The sequence below is a fragment of the Heptranchias perlo genome, chromosome X, assembly GCF_035084215.1.
Source record: "Heptranchias perlo isolate sHepPer1 chromosome X, sHepPer1.hap1, whole genome shotgun sequence".
Classification (NCBI taxonomy): domain Eukaryota; kingdom Metazoa; phylum Chordata; class Chondrichthyes; order Hexanchiformes; family Hexanchidae; genus Heptranchias; species Heptranchias perlo.
Window position 1 is genome coordinate 199,909 of NC_090370.1, and position 25,234 is coordinate 225,142.

Consider the following 25,234-nt stretch of genomic DNA (forward strand, 5'->3'; position numbering starts at 1 on the left):
TTGGGGGTTTGAGGGGAGTCTGTGGTGGAACTGGGGGTCTGAGGGCTGTCTGGGTGTCTGAGGGGGGGAGTTTGGGGGTCTGATTCTGGGGGTCTGAGGGGGGAGTTTGGGGGTCTGAGGGGGGGTCTGGGGGTGGAACTGGGGGTTTGAGTGGAGTTTAGGGGGTAACGGGGTTTGAGTGGAGTCTGGGGGGTAACGGGGTTTGAGTGGAGTCTGGGGGGGAACTGGGGGTTTGAGGGGAGTTTAGGGGGTAATGGGGTTTGAGTGGAGTCTGGGGGGTAACTGGGTTTGAGGGGAGTTTAGGGGGTAATGGGGTTTGAGTGGAGTCTGGGGGGTAACTGGGTTTGAGGGGAGTTTAGGGGGTAATGGGGTTTGAGTGGAGTCTGGGGGGTAACTGGGGTTTGAGGGGAGACTGGGGGGGAACTGGGGGTTTGAGGGGAGTTTAGGGGGAACTGGGGGTTTGAGGGGAGTTTAGGGGGAACTGGGGGTTTGAGTGGAGTCTGGGGGGGTAACGGGGTTTGAGGGGAGTTTAGGGGGGTACTGGGGGTTTGAGGGGAGTTTAGGGGGAACTGGGGGTTTGAGGGGAGTCTGGGAGGAACTGGGGGTCTGAGGGGAGTTTAGGGGGAACTGGGGGTTTGAGGGGAGTTTAGGGGGAACTGGGGGTTTGAGGGGAGTTTAGGGGGAACTGGGGGTTTGAGGGGAGTTTAGGGGGAACTGGGGGTTTGAGGGGAGTCTGGGAGGAACTGGGGGTTTGAGGGGAGTTTAGGGGGAACTGGGGGTTTGAGGGGAGTTTAGGGGGAACTGGGGGTTTGAGGGGAGTTTAGGGGGAACTGGGGGTTTGAGGGGAGTTTAGGGGGAACTGGGGGTTTGAGGGGAGTCTGGGAGGAACTGGGGGTCTGAGGGGAGTTTAGGGGGAACTGGGGGTTTGAGGGGAGTTTAGGGGGAACTGGGGGTTTGAGGGGAGTCTGGGAGGAACTGGGGGTCTGAGGGGGAATTGGGGGTTGGGGGGGGATTCTGGGGGGAACTGGATGTTTGAGGGGAGTTTGGGGGTCTGGGAGGGAACTGGGGGTCTGAGGGGGAACTGGGGGTCTGGGGGAGGAATCTGGGGGGAAACTGGGGGTTGGGGCGAGTCTGGGGGGGACCTGGGAGTGAGTCTGAGGGGAATTTGGGGGGGAGTCTATGGGGTCTGAGTGGGGAGTTTGGGGATCTGGGTGGAGTCGGAGGGATGTCTGGTGGTCTGTGAGGGGAGTTTTTGTGTCTGCAGGTTTGTGGGGGGGAGTCTGGGAATTTGGGTGGGGGAGTTTGGGGCTCTGGGGGGGAATCTAGGGGGACGGGGGGGTTCTGGGGTGTACTGGGGGGTTCTGGGGTGTACTGGGGGGGGGGGTTCTGGGGTTTACTGGGGGGGGTTCTGGGGTGTACTGGGGGGGGGGGTTCTGGGGTTTACTGGGGGGGGTTCTGGGGTGTACTGGGGGGGGGGTTCTGGGGTTTTACTGGGGGGAGTTCTGGGGTGTACTGGGGGGGGGGGGTTCTGGGGTTTACTGGGGGGGGGTGTTCTGGGATTTCCTGGGGGGGGGGGTTCTGGGATTTCCTGGGGGGGGTTCTGGGATTTCCTTGGGGGGGGGGGTTCTGGGATTTCCTGGGGGGGGGGGGGTTCTGGGATTTCCTGGGGGGGGGGGTTCTGGGATTTCCTGGGGGGGGTTCTGGGATTTCCTGGGGGGGTTCTGGGATTTCCTGGGGGGGGGGGGTTCTGGGATTTCCTGGGGGGGGGGGGTTCTGGGATTTCCTGGGGGGGGGGGGTTCTGGGATTTCCTGGGGGGGGTTCTGGGATTTCCTGGGGGGGTTCTGGGGTTTCCTGGGGGGGGGGGGTTCTGGGATTTCCTGGGGGGGGGGGGGTTCTGGGATTTCCTGGGGGGGGGGGGGTTCTGGGATTTCCTGGGGGGGGGGGGTTCTGGGATTTCCTGGGGGGGGGGGGGTTCTGGGATTTCCTGGGGGGGGGGGGTTCTGGGATTTCCTGGGGGGGTTCTGGGGTTTCCTGGGGGGGGGGGGTTCTGGGATTTCCTGGGGGGGGGGGGGTTCTGGGATTTCCTGGGGGGGGGGGGTTCTGGGATTTCCTGGGGGGGGGGGGTTCTGGGATTTCCTGGGGGGGGGGGTTCTGGGATTTCCTGGGGGGGTTCTGGGGTTTCCTGGGGGGGGTTCTGGGGTTTCCTGGGGGGGGGGGGTTCTGGGGTTTCCTGGGGGGGGGGGGGGTTCTGGGATTTCCTGGGGGGGTTCTGGGGTTTCCTGTGGGGGGGGTTCTGGGGTTTCCTGGGGGGGGGGGTTCTGGGGTTTCCTGTGGGGGGGGGTTCTGGGGTTTCCTGGGGGTCTAGAGTTACGGAGGGGTGGGATCTGGGGTTACGGGTGGGATCTGGGGTTACGGGAGGGGTCTGGGGTTACGGGGAGGTGGGGTCTGGGGATACGGGGCGGGTCCGGGGTTATGGGGAGGGTCCGGGGTTATGGGGAGGGTCCGGGGTTATGGGGAGGGTGTGGGGTTACAGAGGGGAGGGGTCCGGGGTTACTAGGGAGGGGTTTGGGGTTACGGGGAGGTGGTGTCTGGGGTTATGGGGAGGGTGTGGGGTTACGGAGGGGGTGTGGGGTTACGGGGAGGGTGTGGGGTTACTAGGGAGGGGTCCGGGGTTACTAGGGAGGGGTCCGGGGTTACTAGGGAGGGGTCCGGGGTTACGGGGAGGTGGTGTCTGGGGTTATGGGGAGGGTGTGGGGTTACGGAGGGGTGGGGTCCGGGGTTACTAGGGAGGGGTCCGGGGTTATGGGGAGGGGTCCGGGGTTATGGGGAGGGTCCGGGGTTATGGGGAGGGTCCGGGGTTATGGGGAGGGTGTGGGGTTACAGAGGGGAGGGGTCCGGGGTTACTAGGGAGGGGTTTGGGGTTACGGGGAGGTGGTGTCTGGGGTTATGGGGAGGGTGTGGGGTTACGGAGGGGGTGTGGGGTTACGGGGAGGGTGTGGGGTTACTAGGGAGGGGTCCGGGGTTACTAGGGAGGGGTCCGGGGTTACTAGGGAGGGGTCCGGGGTTACGGGGAGGTGGTGTCTGGGGTTATGGGGAGGGTGTGGGGTTACGGAGGGGTGGGGTCCGGGGTTACTAGGGAGGGGTCCGGGGTTATGGGGAGGGGTCCGGGGTTATGGGGAGGGTGTGGGGTTACGGAGGGGTGGGGTCCGGGGTTACTAGGGAGGGGTCCGGGGTTACGGGGCGTCCCTCCGGAGGCGAGTCTGCAGATCGAACACCGTGACAGCGGGGTCCAGAGTAACGATCATTTAAAAAAAATTCTCTGTCTTTGTTCCAGGCTGAAAACAGAGGAAGACGGCGAGAGGCGTTCGGGGGGTGGGGGAGGGAGGAGGGAGGGGTACGGTATTTGGGGGGAGGAACGCCGCGACGATGGAGACCCGGGGTGCCCCCTCTCTGGTCGCCCGGGACGACGGCCTCCCCCCGGGGGGTGACGGAGCTGTTTGAGGGCGAGGGGGGTGGCGGCCTCCTTCCTGCGGGCGGAACTGGAGCTGAACGCCCGTCTGAGGGAGATGGAGTTCTCCGACCCCGTCTGCTGCGTCTACAGCCCGCTCGAGTACGCCTGGGAGCCACACCGGGCCTTTGTCGAGAAGTACTGCCGGTCTCCCAAGGAGGTGCTGTTCCTGGGCATGAACCCGGGGCCGTTCGGGATGGTCCAGACAGGGGTGAGTCCCCTCGATCGCTGCCCCGTCAGTTCTCTTAACACCTCCCGCTCCCTCCGCCCACCTCCCCACATCTCCCCCACCCACCCACCCCCACACCTCCCCCACCCACCCACCCCCACACCCCTCAGAGGAGGAGCTGACTCTCGCTGTGGGAGGGGTCTTTTGACGCACCCTTACCGAATGTGCAGACAGGCACTCACACAGACAGACAGATAGACAGACAGGTGCAGACATACAGACACAGTTACTCACGCTCACACAGACACCCACACAGAAACACATAGGCAGACACACACACAGAAACACATACACAGACAGACACACACACACACTCACACCCACACAGAAACACATAGGCAGACACACACACACAGACACGCACACACACAGACACACGCACACACACTCAGACACACACTCAGACACGCAGAAAGACACATACACACAGAAACAGACACACAAACAGACACTCAAAGACACACGCACACAGACACACACGCACACAGACACACACGCACACAGACACACACGCACACAGACACACACGCACACAGACACACACGCACACGCACACAGACACACACACACAGACACACGCACACAGACACACGCGCACACAGACACACGCACACAGACACACGCGCACACAGACACACGCGCACACAGACACACGCGCACACAGACACACGCGCACAAAGACACACGCGCACAAAGACACACGCGCACAAAGACACACGCGCACAAAGACACACGCGCACAAAGACACACACACAAAGACACACACACAAAGACAAAGACACACACACACAGGCACACACACACAGGCACACACACACAGGCACACACACACACAGGCACACACACACAGGCACACACACACAGGCACACACACACAGGCACACACACACACAGGCACACACACACACAGGCACACACACACACAGACACACACACAGGCACACACACACACAGGCACACACACACACAGGCACACACACACACAGGCACACACACACACAGGCACACACACACAGGCACACACACACACAGGCACACACACACACAGGCACACACACACACAGGCGCACACACACACACACACACACAGACACACACACACACACAAAGACACACACACACACACAGACACACACACACAGACACACACACACAGACACACACACACACACACAGACACACAGACACACACAAAGACACACACACACAAAGACACACACACACACAGACACCGCCCTGCCCCCCCCCCCCCGTTTCCCCTTCCCCCCCCCCCCCCCCCCCCCGTTTCCCCTTTCCCCCCCCCCCAAACGAGTGGACAATTAAAGCCAACTCTCGAGCCCCTCGCCCTCCACACGGGCTCATTCATCACAGACTGGGGATGGATCGAAAGACAAGGGATCATGGAGGGGGTGGGTGGGGGAGCTTAGGAAATGGCGTGCACGTGTACACAAACACTCGTGCACACGCGCACACACTCGTGCGCCCACGCGCGCACAGTTGTGTGACATAATTTTGAAACTCTTTGTCAGACCCTCTCCCAGTATCTGGGCGGCAGCACTTTCGGGGTGACCGTAGGGAGCGGCTGCCATTGATGGCAGTGCCCCCCCCCCCCCCGGGGAGAAATCAGACGGTGTGTGGGTGGTGGGTCCTGCTTCTGACCAACAGCCCTGGCGTTAAGAGTGCGCGGACGTGGCCCCTCCCACAGTCGAATATCCCGCTGGCTGCCTTGGGACTAGTGCGAAGAATCGGGGGCGGGGTGGGGGCTCGCTCAGGAATTGGGGCGTAGAGGGTGGGAAAAGGTACGAGGAGAACTGGCAGGATGAGAGAGAGAGAGAGAGAGAGAGAGAGGAGGGGGGGGTCTGGATTGTACTGCCGGGCTGTAACTAGTGGGGTGCCGCAGGGATCGGTGCTGGGGCCTCAGCTGTTTACAATCGATATTAGTGACTTAGACGAAGGGACCGAGTGTAATTTATCCGAGTTTGCTGACGACACAAAGCTATAAGAACATAAGAAATAGGAGCAGGAGGAGGCCAATCGGCCCCTCGAGCCTGCCCCGCCGTTCAATAAGATCACGGCCGATCTGATCCTAACCTCAAATCTAAATTCATGTCCAATTTCCTGCCCGCTCCCCGTAACCCCTAATTCCCTTTACTTCTAGGAAACTGTCTATTTCTGTTTTTAATTTATTTAATGATGTAGCTTCCTGGGGCAGCAAATTCCACAGACCTACCACCCTCTGAGTGAAGAAGTTTCTCCTCATCTCAGTTTCGAAAGAGCAGCCCCTTATTCTAAGATTATGCCCCCTAGTTCTAGTTTCACCCATCCTTGGGAACATCCTTACCGCATCCACCCGATCAAGCCCCTTCACAATCTTATATGTTTCAATAAGATCGCCTCTCATTCTTCTGAACTCCAATGAGTAGAGTCCCAATCTACTCAACCTCTCCTCATACGTCCACCCCCTCATCCCCGGGATTAACCGAGTGAACCTTCTCGAGTGAAGCTCGGTGGGAGAGTAAGCTGTGAGGAGGACACAAAGAGTCTGCAAAGGGATATGGACAGGTTAAGTGAGTGGGCGAGAAGGGGGCAGATGGAGTATAATGTGGGGGAATGTGAGGTTATTCACTTTGGTAGGAAGAATAGAAAAGCAGAATATTTTTTAAATGGTGAGAAACTATTAATTGTTGGTGTTCAGAGAGATTTGGATGTCCTGGTACACGAAACACAGAAAGTTAGCATGCAGGTACAGCAAGCAATTAGGAAAGCAAATGGCATGTTGGCCTTTATTGCAAGGGGGGTTGGAGTCCAAGAGTAAGGAAGTCTTACTACAATTGTACGGGGCTTTGGTGAGACCTCACCTGGAGGACTGTCTACAGTTTTGGTCTCCTTATCTAAGGAAGGATAGACTCGCCTGAGAGGCGGTGCAACGAAGGTTCACTAGATTGATTCCTGGGATGAGAGGGTTGTCCTATGAGGAGAGATTGAGTAGAATGGGCCCATACTCTCTGGAGTTTCGAAGAATGAGAGTGGATCTCATTGAAACATGTAAGATTCTGAGGGGGGGCTTGACAGGGTAGATGCTGAGAGGCTGTTTCCCCCTGGCTGGAGAGTCTAGAACTCGGGGGCATAGTCTCAGGATAAGGGGTCGGCCATTTTGGACTGAGATGAGGAGGAATTTCTTCACTCAGAGGGTTGTGAATCTTTGGAATTCTCTACCCCAGAGGGCTGTGGATGCTGAGTCGTTGAATATATTCAAGACTGAGATCGATGGATTTTTGGACTCGAGGGGGGAATCGAGGGATACGGGGATCGGGCGGGAAAGTGGAGTTGAGGTCGAAGATCGGCCATGATCTGATTGAATGGCGGGGCAGGCTCGAGGGGCCGAATGGCCTGCTCCTGCTCCGATGTATTCTGTCCCTGGTCAGCCTGAGCCAGAGGTCAGGGATCAGGACAAGTTTACGACTTGTGGGTCAGTAACGCCCCATTAATCGACAGCTGACGGCTGTCCCTGTGCATTCACCTCTCAACCCTGCCCCATCCCCCAGACCCTAATTGACAGATCTGCCAAACCAGCCCTGGGAGATATCACCCTGACACCTCCTCGAACTCTTCAACCCCCCCGCCCCGGCCCCGGCTCCTCGGCCCTGCTGCCGTCCCGCAGATTACTGATGCAGGTAGATGAGTGATACAGACCAACACTGATATACCCCACACCCCTCACTGTAACACTCTGATATATCCCACACCCCTCACTGTAACACTGATATATCCCACACCCCTCACTGTAACACTGATATACCCCACACCCCTCACTGTAACACTCTGATATATCCCACACCCCTCACTGTAACACTCTGATATATCCCACACCCCTCACTGTAACACTCTGATATAGCCCACACCCCTCACTGTAACACTCTGATATATCTCACACCCCTCACTGTAACACTCTGATATATCCCACACCCCTCACTGTAACACTCTGATATACCCCACACCCCTCACTGTAACACTCTGATATACCCCTCACTGTAACACTCTGATATATCCCACACCCCTCACTGTAACACTCTGATATACCCCACACCCCTCACTGTAACACTCTGATATATCCCACACCCCTCACTGTAACACTCTGATATATCCCACACCCCTCACTGTAACACTCTGATATACCCCACACCCCTCACTGTAACACTGATATACCCCACACCCCTCACTGCAACACTGATATATCCCACACCCCTCACTGCAACACTGATATATCCCACACCCCTCACTGTAACACTCTGATATACCCCACACCCCTCACTGTAACACTCTGATATATCCCACACCCCTCACTGTAACACTCTGATATACCCCACACCCCTCACTGTAACACTCTGATATACCCCACACCCCCTCACTGTAACACTCTGATACACCCCACACCCCTCACTGTAACACTCTGATATATCCCACACCCCTCACTGTAACACTCTGATATATCCCACACCCCTCACTGTAACACTCTGATATATCCCACACCCCTCACTGTAAACACTCTGATATATCCCACACCCCTCACTGTAACACTCTGATATATCCCACACCCCTCACTGCAACACTGATATATCCCACACCCCTCACTGTAACACTCTGATATATCCCACACCCCTCACTGTAACACTCTGATACACCCCACACCCCTCACTGCAACACTGATATATCCCACACCCCTCACTGCAACACTCTGATATACCCCACACCCCTCACTGTAACACTCTGATATATCCCACACCCCTCACTGTAACACTCTGATATATCCCACACCCCTCACTGTAACACTCTGATATATCCCACACCCCTCACTGTAACACTCTGATATACCCCACACCCCTCACTGTAACACTCTGATATATCCCACACCCCTCACTGTAACACTCTGATATACCCCACACCCTCACTGTAACACTCTGATATACCCCACACCCCTCACTGTAACACTCTGATATACCCCACACCCCTCACTGTAACACTCTGACATACCCCACACCCCTCACTGTAACACTCTGATATATCCCACACCCCTCACTGTAACACTCTGATATATCCCACACCCCTCACTGTAACACTCTGATATATCCCACACCCCTCACTGTAACACTCTGATATATCCCACACCCCTCACGGTAACACTCTGATATACCCCACACCCCTCACTGTAACACTCTGATATATCCCACACCCCTCACTGTAACACTCTGATATATCCCACACCCCTCACTGTAACACTCTGATATATCCCACACCCCTCACTGTAACACTCTGATATACCCCACACCCCTCACTGTAACACTCTGATATATCCCACACCCCTCATTGTAACACTCTGATATACCCCACACCCCTCACTGTAACACTCTGATATATCCCACACCCCTCACTGTAACACTCTGATATACCCCACACCCCTCACTGCAACACTGATATACCCCACACCCCTCACTGTAACACTCTGATATATCCCACACCCCTCACTGTAACACTCTGATATATCCCACACCCCTCACTGTAACACTGATATATCCCACACCCCTCACTGTAACACTCTGATATACCCACACCCTCACTGTAACACTCTGATATACCCCACACCCCTCACTGCAACACTGATATATCCCACACCCCTCACTGTAACACTCTGATATACCCCACACCCCTCACTGTAACACTCTGATATACCCCACACCCCTCACTGTAACACTCTGATATACCCCACACCCCTCACTGTAACACTGATATATCCCACACCCCCCACTGTAACACTCTGATATACCCCACACCCCTCACTGTAACTCTCTGATATATCCCACACCCCTCACTGTAACACTCTGATATACCCCACACCCCTCACTGTAACTCTCTGATATACCCCACACCCCTCACTGTAACACTCTGATATACCCCACACCCCTCACTGTAACACACTGATATATCCCACACCCCTCAATATAACACTCCGATATATCCCACACCCCTCACTGTAACACTCTGATATATCCCACACCCCTCACTGTAACACTCTGATATATCCCACACCCCTCACTGTAACACTCTGATATACCCCACACCCCTCACTGTAACACTCTGATATACCCCACACCCCTCACTGTAACACTCTGATATATCCCACACCCCTCACTGTAACACTCTGATATACCCCACACCCCTCACTGTAACACTCTGATATACCCCACACCCCTCACTGTAACACTGATATACCCCACACCCCTCACTGTAACACTCTGATATATCCCACAACCCTCACTGTAACACTCTGATATATCCCACACTCCTCACTGTAACACTCTGATATATCCCACACCCCTCACTGTAACACTCTGATATACCCCACACCCCTCACTGTAACACTCTGATATACCCCACACCCCCTCACTGTAACACTGATATACCCCACACCCCTCACTGTAACACACTGATATACCCCACACCCCTCACTGTAACACTCTGATATACCCCACACCCCTCACTGTAACACTCTGATATATCCCACACCCCTCACTGTAACACTCTGATATATCCCACACCCCTCTCTTCCCCCCCTCCCCTCCCTCTCTTCCCCCCCTCCCTCCCTCTCTTCCCCCCTCCCTCCCTCTCTTCCCCCCCTCCCTCCCTCGCTCCCTCTCTTCCCCCCTCCCTCCCTTGCTCCCTCTCTTCCCCCCTCCCTCTCCTCGCTCCCTCTCTTCCCCCTCCTTCTCTCCCTCCCTCCCTCCCCTCCCTCCCCCCCTCCCCCCCCCCTCCCTCCCTCCATTCACGGTCTTGCTCTTTGCCCGACCCCAGGTACCATTCGGTGATGTGTCGACTGTCCGGGACTGGCTGGGGGTGAGCGGGGACAGTGCGGAGGCCGGAGACGGAGCACCCGAAACGGCCAGTGCTGGGCCTGGACTGCCCGCGGACGGAGGTGAGCGGGGCCCGGTTCTGGGGCCTCTTCCGCTCGCTGTGCGGGAGCCCGGACTGCTTCTTCAGGAGCTGCTTCGTCCACAACCTTTGCCCTCTGGCCTTCCTGGACCGGGAGGGGCGCAACCTGACCCCGGCCGACCTGCCGCCCCCCCAGAGGGAGCGCCTGCTGGGAGCCTGCGACGAGACCCTCCGCCGGGCGGTGGCGGTCCTGGGGGTGGGGACGGTGATCGGGGTGGGCCGGCTGGCCGAGAGGAGGGCCAGGCGGGCCCTGGCCGGGGGGACGGAGGGCCAGGTGAGGGTGGAGGGCATCGCGCAACCCCTCGCCCCGCAACCCGCAGGCCAACAGGGGCTGGCAGGCGGCCGTGGCCGTTCGACTGCAGGAGCTGCGCCTCACGCCGCTGCTGACGGCGCCCCCTGGCGTCTGACGCGCGGCAGGACGGGCTCCGAGATGCCGGCCGGCGAGAATTAGCAAGACCGCAGAGGCCTTAAGAATCGAAGCATCGTACAGCACAGAATGAGGCCGCTCGGCCCGTCGTGCCTGTGCCGGCTCTTTGAAAGGGCTATCCAGTTAGTCCCAGTGCCTCCCTACCCCCCTGCCCCCAGATTGTATCCCCTCCAATTCCCCTTCCGAAATTCACGATTCAATCTGCTCCCACCACCCTTTCGGACAGCGTAATCCAGATCGCGACAACTCGCTGCGTTAAAGGGACATTTCGGCTCATCTGCGTTGGAACCGTGCCCTCCAGTGAGGAGTCAGTGCCTTGCCGGGCAGTGGGGGGAGAGGGGAGAACTGGGGGTAAAACGAGAGCTGGTTTCACAGAGTGCGGGGAAACACTCTCGAGCCCCCCACCCCTCTCCCACCCACAGTCTCCCTCGATTGTATAATCTGCGCGTAAAACTATTCCGTTTGTTTGTAACACTAACACAATGTCAGAGGGTGTCTCGTTACCTCCTCCACCGCATTAATTTGTCGTCTTACCGTTCGTCGAAATCTCTTGCAATGAATCTGTTGACAATCCCCTGGGAGTGTTTGATGGGACAGTGTAGAGGGAGCTTTACTCTGTATCTAACCCTGTACCTGCCCCTGGGAGTGTTTGATGGGACAGTGCAGAGGGAGCTTTACTCTGTATCTAACCCGTGCTGTACCTGCCCTGGGAGTGTTTGATGGGACAGTGTAGAGGGAGCTTTACTCTGTATCTAACCCTGTACCTGCCCCTGGGAGTGTTTGATGGGACAGTGTAGAGGGAGCTTTACTCTGTATCTAACCCTGTACCTGCCCTGGGAGTGTTTGACGGGACAGTGTAGAGGGAGCTTTACTCTGTATCTAACCCTGTACCTGCCCTGGGAGTGTTTGATGGGACAGTGTAGAGGGAGCTTTACTCTGTATCTAACCCTGTACCTGCCCTGGGAGTGTTTGACGGGACAGTGTAGAGGGAGCTTTACTCTGTATCTAACCCTGTACCTGCCCTGGGAGTGTTTGATGGGACAGTGTAGAGGGAGCTTTACTCTGTATCTAACCCTGTACCTGCCCCTGGGAGTGTTTGATGGGACAGTATAGAGGGAGCTTTACTCTGTATCTAACCCTGTACCTGCCCCTGGGAGTGTTTGATGGGACAGTGCAGAGGGAGCTTTACTCTGTATCTAACCCGTGCTGTACCTGCCCTGGGAGTGTTTGATGGGACAGTGTAGAGGGAGCTTTACTCTGTATCTAACCCTGTACCTGCCCTGGGAGTGTTTGACGGACAGTGTAGAGAGAGCTTTACTCTGTATCTAACCTTGTACCTGCCCTGGGAGTGTTTGATGGGACAGTGTAGAGGGAGCTTTACTCTGTATCTAACCCTGTACCTGCCCTGGGAGTGTTTGACGGACAGTGTAGAGAGAGCTTTACTCTGTATCTAACCTTGTACCTGCCCTGGGAGTGTTTGACGGGACAGTGTAGAGGGAGCTTTACTCTGTATCTAACCCTGTACCTGCCCTGGGAGTGTTTGACGGGACGGTGTAGAGGGAGCGTTACTCTGTATCTAACCTGTGCTGTACTACACTACACTACACTGAATGATAAGCTGAATCCTGTGTGTTAATTTTTTTTTTACGCTGTTCACAATCGTGCTGAAGTTTTGTCGTGAACTCCCTGTCCTGTGACCCTGTTCATTTGGGCCAACCTGCAGCTGTGACCAATTAATGGCGATTCCCACACCTGTACGGAGACAGGTGTCGTTAACACGACTGAAATTATAACCATCAGGAGAGGCTGAACAGGCTGGGTCTCTTCTCTCTGGAAAAGTGAAGGCTGAGGGGTGACCTGATCGAGGTCTTTACAATTATGAAGGGGTTCGATCGGGTAGACGTAGGGAAGATGTCTCCACTTGTGGGGGAGACCAGAACTAGGGGCCATAAATATAAGACAGTCACCAATAAATCCAATCGGGAATTCAGGAGAAACTTCTTTACCCAGAGAGCGGTGAGAATGTGGAACTCGCTCCCACATGGAGTGGTCGAGGGGAATAGCGGAGATGGATTTAAGGGGAAGCTGGATAAACACATGAGGGAGAAAGGAGATGGTGATAGGGTGAGATGGAGTAGGGAGGGAGGAGGCTCGTGTGGAGCATAAAGGCCAGCACGGACCAGTCGGGCCGAATGGCCTGTTTCTGTGCTGTCCAATTCTATGTAATTCCCATGGCCAATCGGAAAGCACCTGATTGGATTATCTCGACTGTTGGTCAGACAGGCCATTGATTCCCCCGTCTCCGATACCTTTAGAACTGAAGGACGAAAGGGGCAGAGTTTTATCTTTTATTAACGTCTGTGCGACCTTTCTTTCCCTCCCGGGTGCTGCAAGTGTCTCTAACTCCCGATGAATCCGGGAAGGTTGGCCACCCTCGAATCGCAGCAGGATTGTATCTTTGCGCAGCCCCGATTGTGAGGCACTGTCTTGTGTATTTTTAATCTGCTCCTTGATAAGCTATGACAATGTAAACTCTAGATTTGCTCAATCTTTTTTATTTTCTGATAGTTAAGATTAAGAAGTTTGACGGGACAGTGTAGAGGGAGCTTCACTCTGCATCTAACCCTGTACCTGACCCTGGGAGTGTTTGATGGGACAGTGTAGAGGGAGCTTTACTCTGTATCTAACCCTGTACCTGACCCTGGGAGTGTTTGATGGGACAGTGTAGAGGGAGCTTTACTCTGTATCTAACCCTGTACCTGCCCTGGGAGTGTTTGACGGGACAGTGTAGAGGGAGCTTTACTCTGTATCTAACCCTGTACCTGCCCTGGGAGTGTTTGACGGGACAGTGTAGAGGGAGCTTTACTCTGTATCTAACCCTGTACCTGCCCTGGGAGTGTTTGATGGGACAGTGTGGAGGGAGCTTTACTCTGTATCTAACCCTGTACCTGCCCTGGGAGTGTTTGATGGGACAGTGTGGAGGGAGCTTTACTCTGTATCTAACCCTGTACCTGCCCTGGGAGTGTTTGATGGGACAGTGTAGAGGGAGCTTTACTCTGTATCTAACCCTGTACCTGCCCTGGGAGTGTTTGATGGGACAGTGTAGAGGGAGCTTTACTCTGTATCTAACCCTGTACCTGCCCCTGGGAGTGTTTGACGGGACGGTGTAGAGGGAGCTTTACTCTGTACCTAACTCCGTTGCCCTTGGGGTTCTTGAAGGGGACTCAGAATTCACATTAAACCTTTCTGCTCCCCTGCCCCCAACTTGCCTCGGATGTGCTGAATTCACCAGTATCTCAGCCTAATGTAAATAATCATGTCACCTTGAAAACCTCTCCCTTGGGCACACACCAATTGTTCTGTCCTGTCTCTCCTCCCCGCTATTTATTCTGGGAAACGAGGGGAGCCTGAACTGACCAGCGCAGCTGTAACTTAAATTGATGTCGAAAAAGATCAAATAAAAACCCTTTTGTTGAAACTGAAATCATTTTTTTACGAAAGAATTCCCCTCATCTCTTTTACCTTTGCTCTAATCAATGTTTTTTTTTTATTATTCGTTCATGGGATGTGGGTGTCGCTGGCGAGGCCGGCATTTATTGCCCATCCCTAATTGCCCTTGAGAAGGTGGTGGTGAGCCGCCTTCTTGAACCGCTGCAGTCCGTGTGGTGACGGTTCTCCCACAGTGCTGTTAGGAAGGGAGTTCCAGGATTTTGACCCAGTGACGATGAAGGAACGGCCGATATATTTCCAAGTCGGGATGGTGTGTGACTTGGAGGGGAACGTGCAGGTGATGTTGTTCCCATGTGCCTGCTGCTCTTGTCCTTCTAGGTGGTAGAGGTCGCGGGTTTGGGAGGTGCTGTCGAAGAAGCCTTGGCGAGTTGCTGCAGTGCATCCTGTGGATGGTGCACACTGCAGCCACAGTGCGCCGGTGGTGAAGGGAGTGAATGTTTAGGGTGGTGGATGGGGTGCCAATCAAGCGGGCTGCTTTGTCCTGGATGGTGTCGAGCTTCTTGAGTGTTGTTGGAGCTGCACTCATCCAGGCAAGTGGAGAGTATTCCATCACACTCCTGACTTGTGCCTTGTAGATGGTGGAAAGGCTTTGGGGAGCCAGGAGGTGAGTCACTCGCCGCAGAATACCCAGCCTCTGACCTGCTCTTGTAGCCACAGTATTTATATGGCTGGTCCAGTTAAGTTTCTGGCCAATGGTGACCCCCAGGATGTTGATGGTGGGGGATTTGGCGATGGTAATGCCGTTGAATGTCAGGCGGAGGTGGTTAGACTCTGTCTTGTCCTCTATACCCTCCCCTGATTCAAAAGACTCGGAGAGAATGGAGGTGAAATCAAGAAGGCAGGGTTGCCGACGAGAATGGCTTTTTATAAGAGCGTTAGGTATTAGGAGGAAGGGAAGAGGAGATGAGAGAGAGGGAGAGAGAGAGAAAGGGAGGGGAGGGGGGAGAGGGACAGGGAGAAAGAGAGAAAGAAATTCACAGCCAATGAAGTATTTTTTTTTAAGTGTGCTCACTGTTGTAATGTAGGAAACGCGGCAGACAATTTGCGCACAGCAAGATCCCACAAACAACAATGTGATAAATGACCAGATAATCTGTTTTTAGTGATGTTGGTTGTGGGATAAATATCGGCCCCAGGACACCGGGGGTAACTCCCCCCTGCTCTTCTTCAAAATAGTGGCCGTGGGATCTTTTACGTCCACCCGAGAGGGGCAGACGGGGCCTCGGTTTAACGTCTCATCCGAAAGACGGCCCCTCCGACAGTGCGGCGCTCCCTCAGTACTGACCCTCCGACAGTGCGGCGCTCCCTCAGTACTGACCCTCCGACAGTGCGGCGCTCCCTCAGTACTGACCCTCCGACAGTGCGGCGCTCCCTCAGCACTGACCCTCCGACAGTGCGGCCCTCCCTCAGTACTGACCCTCCGACAGTGCGGCGCTCCCTCAGTACTGACCCTCCGACAGTGCGGCGCTCCCTCAGTACCGACCCTCCGACAGTGCGGCGCTCCCTCAGTACCGACCCTCCGACAGTGCGGCGCTCCCTCAGTACCGACCCTCCGACAGTGCGGCGCTCCCTCGGTACCGACCCTCCGACAGTGCGGCGCTCCCTCGGTACCGACCCTCCGACAGTGCGGCCCTCCCTCGGTACTGACCCTCCGACAGTGCGGCCCTCCCTCAGTACTGACCCTCTGACAGTGCGGCGCTCCCTCAGTACTGACCCTCCGACAGTGCGGCGCTCCCTCAGTACCGACCCTCCGACAGTGCGGCGCTCCCTCAGTACCGACCCTCCGACAGTGCGGCGCTCCCTCCGTACCGACCCTCCGACAGTGCAGCGCTCCCTCGGTACCGACCCTCCGACAGTGCGGCGCTCCCTCGGTACCGACCCTCCGACAGTGCGGCGCTCCCTCGGTACCGACCCTCCGACAGTGCGGCGCTCCCTCGGTACCGACCCTCCGACAGTGCGGCGCTCCCTCGGTACCGACCCTCCGACAGTGCGGCGCTCCCTCGGCACCGACCCTCCGACAGTGCGGCGCTCCCTCGGCACCGACCCTCCGACAGTGCGGTGCTCCCTCGGCACCGACCCTCCGACAGTGCGACGCTCCCTCGGCACCGACCCTCCGACAGTGCGGCGCTCCCTCGGCACCGCCCCTCCGACAGTGCGGCGCTCCCTCAGTACTGACCCTCCGACAGTGCGACGCTCCCTCAGTACCGACCCTCCGACAGTGCGGCGCTCCCTCAGTACCGACCCTCCGACAGTGCGGCGCTCCCTCAGTACCGACCCTCCGACAGTGCGGAGCTCCCTCACTACTGACCCTCCGACAGTGCGGCGCTCCCTCAGTACTGACCCTCCGACAGAGCGGCGCTCCCTCAGTACTGACCCTCCGACAGTGCGGCGCTCCCTCAGTATTGCCCTGGAAGTGTCGGCCCTGAATTACGGAGCTCAAGTTTCTGGGGTGGGGAGTTTATCCCACAACCTGTCGTGTCTGCATCGGGGGAGGGTGATGGGAGAGAGAGAGGATGGTCATTCTGTGCGTGTCCCTCCCTGTTTAAAGGAGTGAGTTCCGTGCTGGGGATTAATCGCCGTGTGAACAAGCTGGATGAGGTTTAATGGCCCGACATTCAATCCCGAATACTAATTGGGAGCTGATTGGTGAGATCTGCTTGCAGCTCACACAAGCCAAGCCAACAAGGATGTTCCTTCAACGGCTGGGGTCTGACCCAGGGAGGGGCTGCTCGTCTCACGCACACACGCACGCCGACAGAGACACACACGTGCACCGACAGACACACGCGCACCGACACAGACACGCGTGCACACACACACACACACATAGAGACACACGCGCACAGACACGCGTGCACGCACACACACACACACACACAGAGACACATGCGCACCGACACAGACACGCGTGCACACACACACACAGACAGAGACACACACGCACCGACACAGACACGCGTGCACACACACACACACACACAGACAGAGACACACGCGCACCGACACAGACACACATGCACACACACACACACACAGAGACACGCGCACCGACACAGACACGCGTGCACACACACACACACACACTGACAGAGACACACGCGCACCGACACAGACACGCGTGCACACACACACACTGACCGAGACACACGCGCACCGACACAGACACGCGTGCACACACACACACACTGACAGAGACACACGCGCACCGACACAGACACGCGTGCACACACACACACTGACAGAGACACACGTGCACCGACACAGACACGCATGCACACACACACACTGACAGAGACACACGCGCACCGACACAGACACGCGTGCACACACACACACACACACTGACAGAGACACACGCGCAGCGACACAGACACGCGTGCACACACACACACTGACCGAGACACACGCGCACCGACACAGACACGCGTGCATACACACACACACACAGACAGAGACACACGCGCACCGACACAGACACGCATGCACACACACACACACTGACAGAGACACACGCGCACCGACACAGACACGCATGCACACACACACACACACTGACAGAGACACACGCGCACCGACACAGACACGCGTGCACACACACACACACACACTGACAGAGACACACGCGCACCGACACAGACACGCGTGCACACACACACACTGACAGAGACACACGCGCACAGACACGCATGCATACACACACACTGACAGAGACGCGCACACACACACACTGACCGAGACACACGCGCACCGACACAGACACGCGTGCACACACACACAGACAGAGACACACGCGCACCGACACAGACACGCGTGCACACACACACACACAGACAGAGACACACGGGCACCGACACAGACACGCGTGCACACACACACACACACTGACACAGACACGCGTGCACACACACACACTGACCGAGACACACGCGCACCGACACAGACACACGTGCACACACACACACACACACTGACAGAGACACACGCGCACAGACACGCATGCATACACACACACTGACAGAGACGCGCACACACACACACTGACCGAGACACACGCGCACAGACACAGACACGCGTGCACACACACACAGACAGAGACACACGCGCACCGACACAGACACGCGTGCACACACACACACACAGACAGAGACACACGCGCACCGACACAGACACGCATGCACACACACACACACTGACAGAGACACACGCGCACCGACACAGACACGCGTGCGCACACACACACACTGACAGAGACACACGCGCACCAACACAGACACGCGTGCACACACACACACTGACCGAGACACACGCGCACCGACACAGACACGCGTGCACACACACACACACTGACAGAGACACACGTGCACCGACACAGACACGCATGCACACACACACACACACACTGACAGAGACACACGCGCACCGACACAGACACGCGTGCACACACACACACACACTGACAGAGACACACGCGCACCGACACAGACACGCGTGCACACACACACTGACCGAGACACACGCGCACCGACACAGACACGCGTGCACACACACACACACACTGACACAGACACGCGTGCACACACACACACTGACCGAGACACACGCGCACCGACACAGACACACGTGCACACACACACACACTGACAGAGACACACGCGCACAGACACGCATGCATACACACACACTGACAGAGACGCGCACACACACACACTGACCGAGACACACGCGCACCGACACAGACACGCGTGCACACACACACAGACAGAGACACACGCGCACCGACACAGACACGCGTGCACACACACACACACAGACAGAGACACACGCGCACCGACACAGACACGCATGCACACACACACACACACACACACACACTGACAGAGACACACGCGCACCGACACAGACACACGTGCACACACACACACACTGACAGAGACACACGCGCACCGACACAGACACGCGTGCACACACACACACTGACCGAGACACACGCGCACCGACACAGACACGCGTGCACACACACACACACTGACACAGACACGCGTGCACACACACACACTGACCGAGACACACGCGCACCGACACAGACACGCGTGCACACACACACACACTGACAGAGACACACGCGCACCGACACAGACACGCATGCATACACACACACTGACAGAGACACACGCGCACACACACACACTGACCGAGACACACGCGCACCGACACAGACACGCATGCACACACACACACACACACTGACAGAGACACACGTGCGCACACACACACACACACACACACTGGCAGAGACACACGCCCCCAACACAGGCACACACACGCACAGACGTACATTCGCACAGATAATGTACAGACATACACCCACACGCACACCGACACAGACACACACACGCACGCATCGACACACACATAGAGATAGAGACATACACACACACACATACGCTCACACAGATACACGCACAACCACACCAGCACGGACACACACGCACAGACATGCGCTCACACAGATACACGCACACATGACACACACAGACATACATGCAGAATACGCTCACACAGATACATGCACACAGACAACACGCGCACAGACATACACGCATCAACACATGCACAGACGTGTTCACACAGATAACGCACACACACACACACACACACACACACATAAGGAATCTTACAACACCAGGTTATCGTCCAACAGTTGGACTATAACCTGGTGTTGTAAGATTCCTTACATTTGTGCACCCCAGTCCATCACCGGCATCTCCACATCACACACACACACACACACGCACACACACAGTAAATTCCCTTGAGTATAGAAGATTGAGGGATTGATCTGATTAACAATAACAGCAGCAGCTTGCATTTACACAGCGCATTTAACGTAGTAAAACATCCAAAGGCCCTTCCCAGGAGCGTAAATCAGACAAAATTTAACACCGAGCCACATGAGGAGATATTAGGGACAGGTGACCAAAAGCTCGGTCAAAGAGGTGGGTTTTAAGGAGCGTCTTAAAGGAGGAGAGAGAGAGAGAGAGAGAGAGGCGGAGAGGTTTAGGGAGGGAATTCCAGAGCTCAGGGCCCGGGCGGCTGAAGGCACGGCCGCCAATGGTGGGAGCGATGGAAATCAGGGGGGATGGACAAGAGGCCAGAATTGGAGGAGTGCAGAGATCTGGGAGGGTCGTAGGGGCTGGAGGAGGTTACAGAGATAGGGAGGGAGGGGAGGGGAGGCCATGGAGGGGATTTGAACAGGAGGATGGAGAATTTTAAAATGGCGTCGATGCCAGACCGGGAACCAATATCGGTCAGCGAGCACAGGGGGTGATGGGTGAACGGGACTTGGAGGTGTTTAAGATGATTAAAGGATTCGATAGGGTCGATAGAGAGAAACTATTTCCTCTGGTGGGGGGAGTCCAGAACAAGGGGGGGGGCAGAACCTTAAAATCAGAGCTCGGGCCGTTCAGGGGTGATGTCGGGAAGCATTTCTTCACACAAAGGGGAGTGGGAATCTGGAACTCTCTCCCCCCAGAAAGCTGTTGGGGCTGGGGGTCAATTGGAAATTTCAAGACTGAGATCGATAGATTTTTTTTTGTTGGGTATCGAGGGTTACAGAACCAAGGGGGGTAAATGGAGTTAAGATACAGATCAACCATGATCTGATTGAATGGCGGAACAGGCTCGAGGGGCTGAATGGCCTCCTCCTGTTCCTGTGTAACAGGCTCGAGGGGCTGAATGGCCTCCTCCTGTTCCTGTGTAACAGGCTCGAGGGGGCTGAATGGCCTCCTCCTGTTCCTGTGTAACAGGCTCGAGGGGCTGAATGGCCTCCTCCTGTTCCTAATGTTTGGAGTGGTAAGGAGTGAGGTCTGGGGCCTCTTGACGGAGGAAAGATGCCAGATCAGCACACTTGAGCCCATAACCCAGGCCGACACTCCCGCAGCCAGTGCTGAGAGGGGCGGACGGGGCCCTCGGTTTAACGTCTCATCCGAAAGACGGCACCTCCGACAGCGCAGAGCTCCCTCAGTACTGACCCTCCGACAGTGCGGCGCTCCCTCAGTACTGACCCTCCGACAGTGCGGCGCTCCCTCAGTACTGACCCTCCGACAGTGCGGCGCTCCCTCAGTACTGACCCTCCGACAGTGCGGCGCTCCCTCAGTACTGACCCTCCGACAGTGCGGCGCTCCCTCAGTACCGACCCTCCGACAGCGCGACGCTCCCTCAGTACTGACCCTCCGACAGTGCGGCGCTCCCTCAGTACTGACCCTCCGACAGTGCGGCGCTCCCTCAGTACTGACCCTCCGACAGCGCGACGCTCCCTCAGTACTGACCCTCCGACAGTGCGGCGCTCCCTCAGTACTGACCCTCCGACAGTGAGGCGCTCCCTCGGTACTGACCCTCCGACAGTGCGGCGCTCCCTCGGTACCGACCCTCCGACAGTGCAGCGCTCCCTCAGTACCGACCCTCCGACAGCGCGACGCTCCCTCAGTACTGCCCCTCCGACAGTGCGGCGCTCCCTCAGTACTGACCCTCCGACAGAGTGGCGCTCCCTCAGTACTGCCCCTCCGACAGTGCGGCGCTCCCTCGGTACTGACCCTCCGACAGTGCAGCGCTCCCTCAGTACCGACCCTCCGACAGCGCGGCGCTCCCTCAGCACTGACCCTCCGACAGTGCGGCGCTCCCTCAGTACCGACCCTCCGACAGTGCGGCGCTCCCTCAGTACTGACCCTCCGACAGTGCGGCGCTCCCTCAGTACTGACCCTCCGACCGTGCAGCGCTCCCTCAGTACCGACCCTCCGACAGCGCGGCGCTCCCTCAGTACCGACCCTCCGACAGTGCGGCGCTCCCTCAGCACTGACCCTCCGACAGCACGGCGCTCCCTCAGTACCGACCCTCCGACAGTGCGGCGCTCCCTCAGTACCGACCCTCCGACAGTGCGGCGCTCCCTCAGTACCGCCCCTCCGACAGTGCGGCGCTCCCTCAGCACTGGCACTGGGAGTGTCGGCCTGGATTATGGGGCTCGGGTCTCTGGATAAGCTGCGCACCTGGCCCGGCTGGTGACGGGAGCCTGCGTGCCCTGGGACTCTGGCCTCCGTGTCTCCCCGTCCCCTGCCGTTCCTGAGTCCAGCACTCCCAACTGCGCAGCAGCAGAGAGACCCTCCCGACTGATTCACCTCCCGCGACCGCCCGAGCCTCCCACTTCCCGGGCAGCAGAAAGAGAAACAGCAGCCCAGATGTTTCGGCTCTCTGACGCGCGGCCCCTAATCAACTCGCAATTAAGTCCCTCATCCCCGCTCGGCCCTGACAGCTGAGGAGACCCCTCGAAACGATTAGTGTTCGCTGATTGAGACAATATCTGTGTCAGCTCTTATGCAAGTGTCTCAGCGAGCCAGAACCCTGACTGATCAGGGCCTCCGCAGATGGCTCAATGGCTCCACGATTTACGTCTGCAAATCACATTATCGGCATCTGCAAGAGGAAGGGGCTTGAAGGGGTGGATGCTGAGAGGACGTTTCCCCTTGCGGGAGAGAGACTAGAACGGTGGGGGGGGGCCGCAGTTTAAAAATAAGGGGTCTCCCATTTTTCAGAGGGAGAGGAGGAGAAATTTTTTCTCTCGGGCTGGGGGTCGTGAGTCTGTCGAACTCCTTTGCCCAGAGGGCGGTGGGGGCAGGGTCATTAAATATTTTTAAGGCTTATTGGAGAGATTCCTGATTAACAAGGGAGTCAAAGGTTATAGTAGGTAGACGGGAAAGTCGGGTTGAGGTCACAATCAGATCAGCACGATCTTATCATATGGGAGAGCCGGCCTTACTCTGTATCTAACCCTGTACCTGCCCTGGGAGTGTTTGATGGGACAGTGTAGAGGGAGCCTTACTCTGTATCTAACCCCGTACCTGCCCTGGGAGTGTTTGATGGGACAGTGTAGAGGGAGCTTTACTCTGTATCTAACCCTGTACCTGCCCTGGGAGTGTTTGATGGGACAGTGTAGAGGGAGCTTTACTCTGTATCTAACCCTGTACCTGACCCTGGGAGTGTTTGATGGGACAGTGTAGAGGGAGCCTTACTCTGTATCTAACCCCGTACCTGCCCCTGGGAGTGTTTGATGGGACAGTGTAGAGGGAGCTTTACTCTGTATCTAACCCTGTACCTGACCCTGGGAGTGTTTGATGGGACAGTGTAGAGGGAGCTTTACTCTGTATCTAACCCTGTACCTGCCCTGGGAGTGTTTGATGGGACAGTGTAGAGGGAGCTTTACTCTGTATCTAACCCTGTACCTGCCCTGGGAGTGTTTGATGGGACAGTGTAGAGGGAGCTTTACTCTGTATCTAACCCTGTACCTGCCCTGGGAGTGTTTGACGGGACAGTGTAGAGGGAGCTTTACTCTGTATCTAACCCATGCTGTACCTGCCCTGGGAGTGTTTGATGGGACAGTGTAGAGGGAGCTTTACTCTGTATCTAACCCTGTCCCTGCCCTGGGAGTGTTTGATGGGACAGTGTAGAGGGAGCTTTACTCTGTATCTAACCCGTGCTGTACCTGCCCTGGGAGTGTTTGATGGGACAGTGTAGAGGGAGCTTTACTCTGTATCGAACCCTGTACCTGCCCTGGGAGTGTTTGATGGGACAGTGTAGAGGGAGCTTTACTCTGTATCTAACCCTGTACCTGCCCTGGGAGTGTTTGATGGGACAGTGCAGAGGGAGCTTTACTCTGTATCTAACCCTGTACCTGCCCCTGGGAGTGTTTGATGGGACAGTGTTGAGGGAGCTTCACTCTGTATCTAACCCTGTACCTGCCCCTGGGAGTGTTTGATGGGACAGTGTAGAGGGAGCTTTACTCTGTATCTAACCCGTGCTGTACCTGCCCTGGGAGTGTTTGATGGGACAGTGTAGAGGGAGCTTTACTCTGTATCTAACCCGTGCTGTACCTGCCCTGGGAGTGTTTGATGGGACAGTGTAGAGGGAGCTTTACTCTGTATCTAACCCTGTACCTGACCCTGGGAGTGTTTGACGGGACAGTGTAGAGGGAGCTTTACTCTGTATCTAACCCTGTACCTGCCCCTGGGAGTGTTTGATGGGACAGTGTAGAGGGAGCTTTACTCTGTATCTAACCCTGCACCTGCCCTGGGAGTGTTTGATGGGACAGTGTAGAGGGAGCTTTACTCTGTATCGAACCCTGTACCTGCCCTGGGAGTGTTTGATGGGACAGTGTAGAGGGAGCTTTACTCTGTATCTAACCCTGTACCTGCCCTGGGAGTGTTTGATGGGACAGTGCAGAGGGAGCTTTACTCTGTATCTAACCCTGTACCTGCCCCTGGGAGTGTTTGATGGGACAGTGTAGAGGGAGCTTTACTCTGTATCTAACCCGTGCTGTACCTGCCCTGGGAGTGTTTGATGGGACAGTGTAGAGGGAGCTTTACTCTGTATCTAACCCTGTACCTGCCCTGGGAGTGTTTGACGGGACAGTGTAGAGGGAGCTTTACTCTGTATCTAACCCGTGCTGTACCTGACCCTGGGAGTGTTTGATGGGACAGTGTAGAGGGAGCTTTACTCTGTATCTAACCCTGTACCTGACCCTGGGAG

The 25,234-nt window shown here is 56.5% G+C and overlaps 1 protein-coding gene across 1 annotated transcript in view; it reads left to right on the forward strand.

Annotated features, from left to right (window-relative positions):
* Positions 1–14,627, forward strand: part of LOC137306873 (single-strand selective monofunctional uracil DNA glycosylase-like) — a 30,395-nt gene extending 15,768 nt beyond the window's left edge. Inside the window, 4 exon segments of the mRNA XM_067976263.1 lie at positions 3,510–3,720; positions 10,585–10,638; positions 10,640–11,014; positions 11,016–14,627. Coding sequence (XP_067832364.1) covers positions 3,510–3,720; positions 10,585–10,638; positions 10,640–11,014; positions 11,016–11,129 — 754 coding nt within the window. The 3' untranslated portion in view covers positions 11,130–14,627.
* Positions 14,628–25,234: the final 10,607 nt, after the last annotated feature.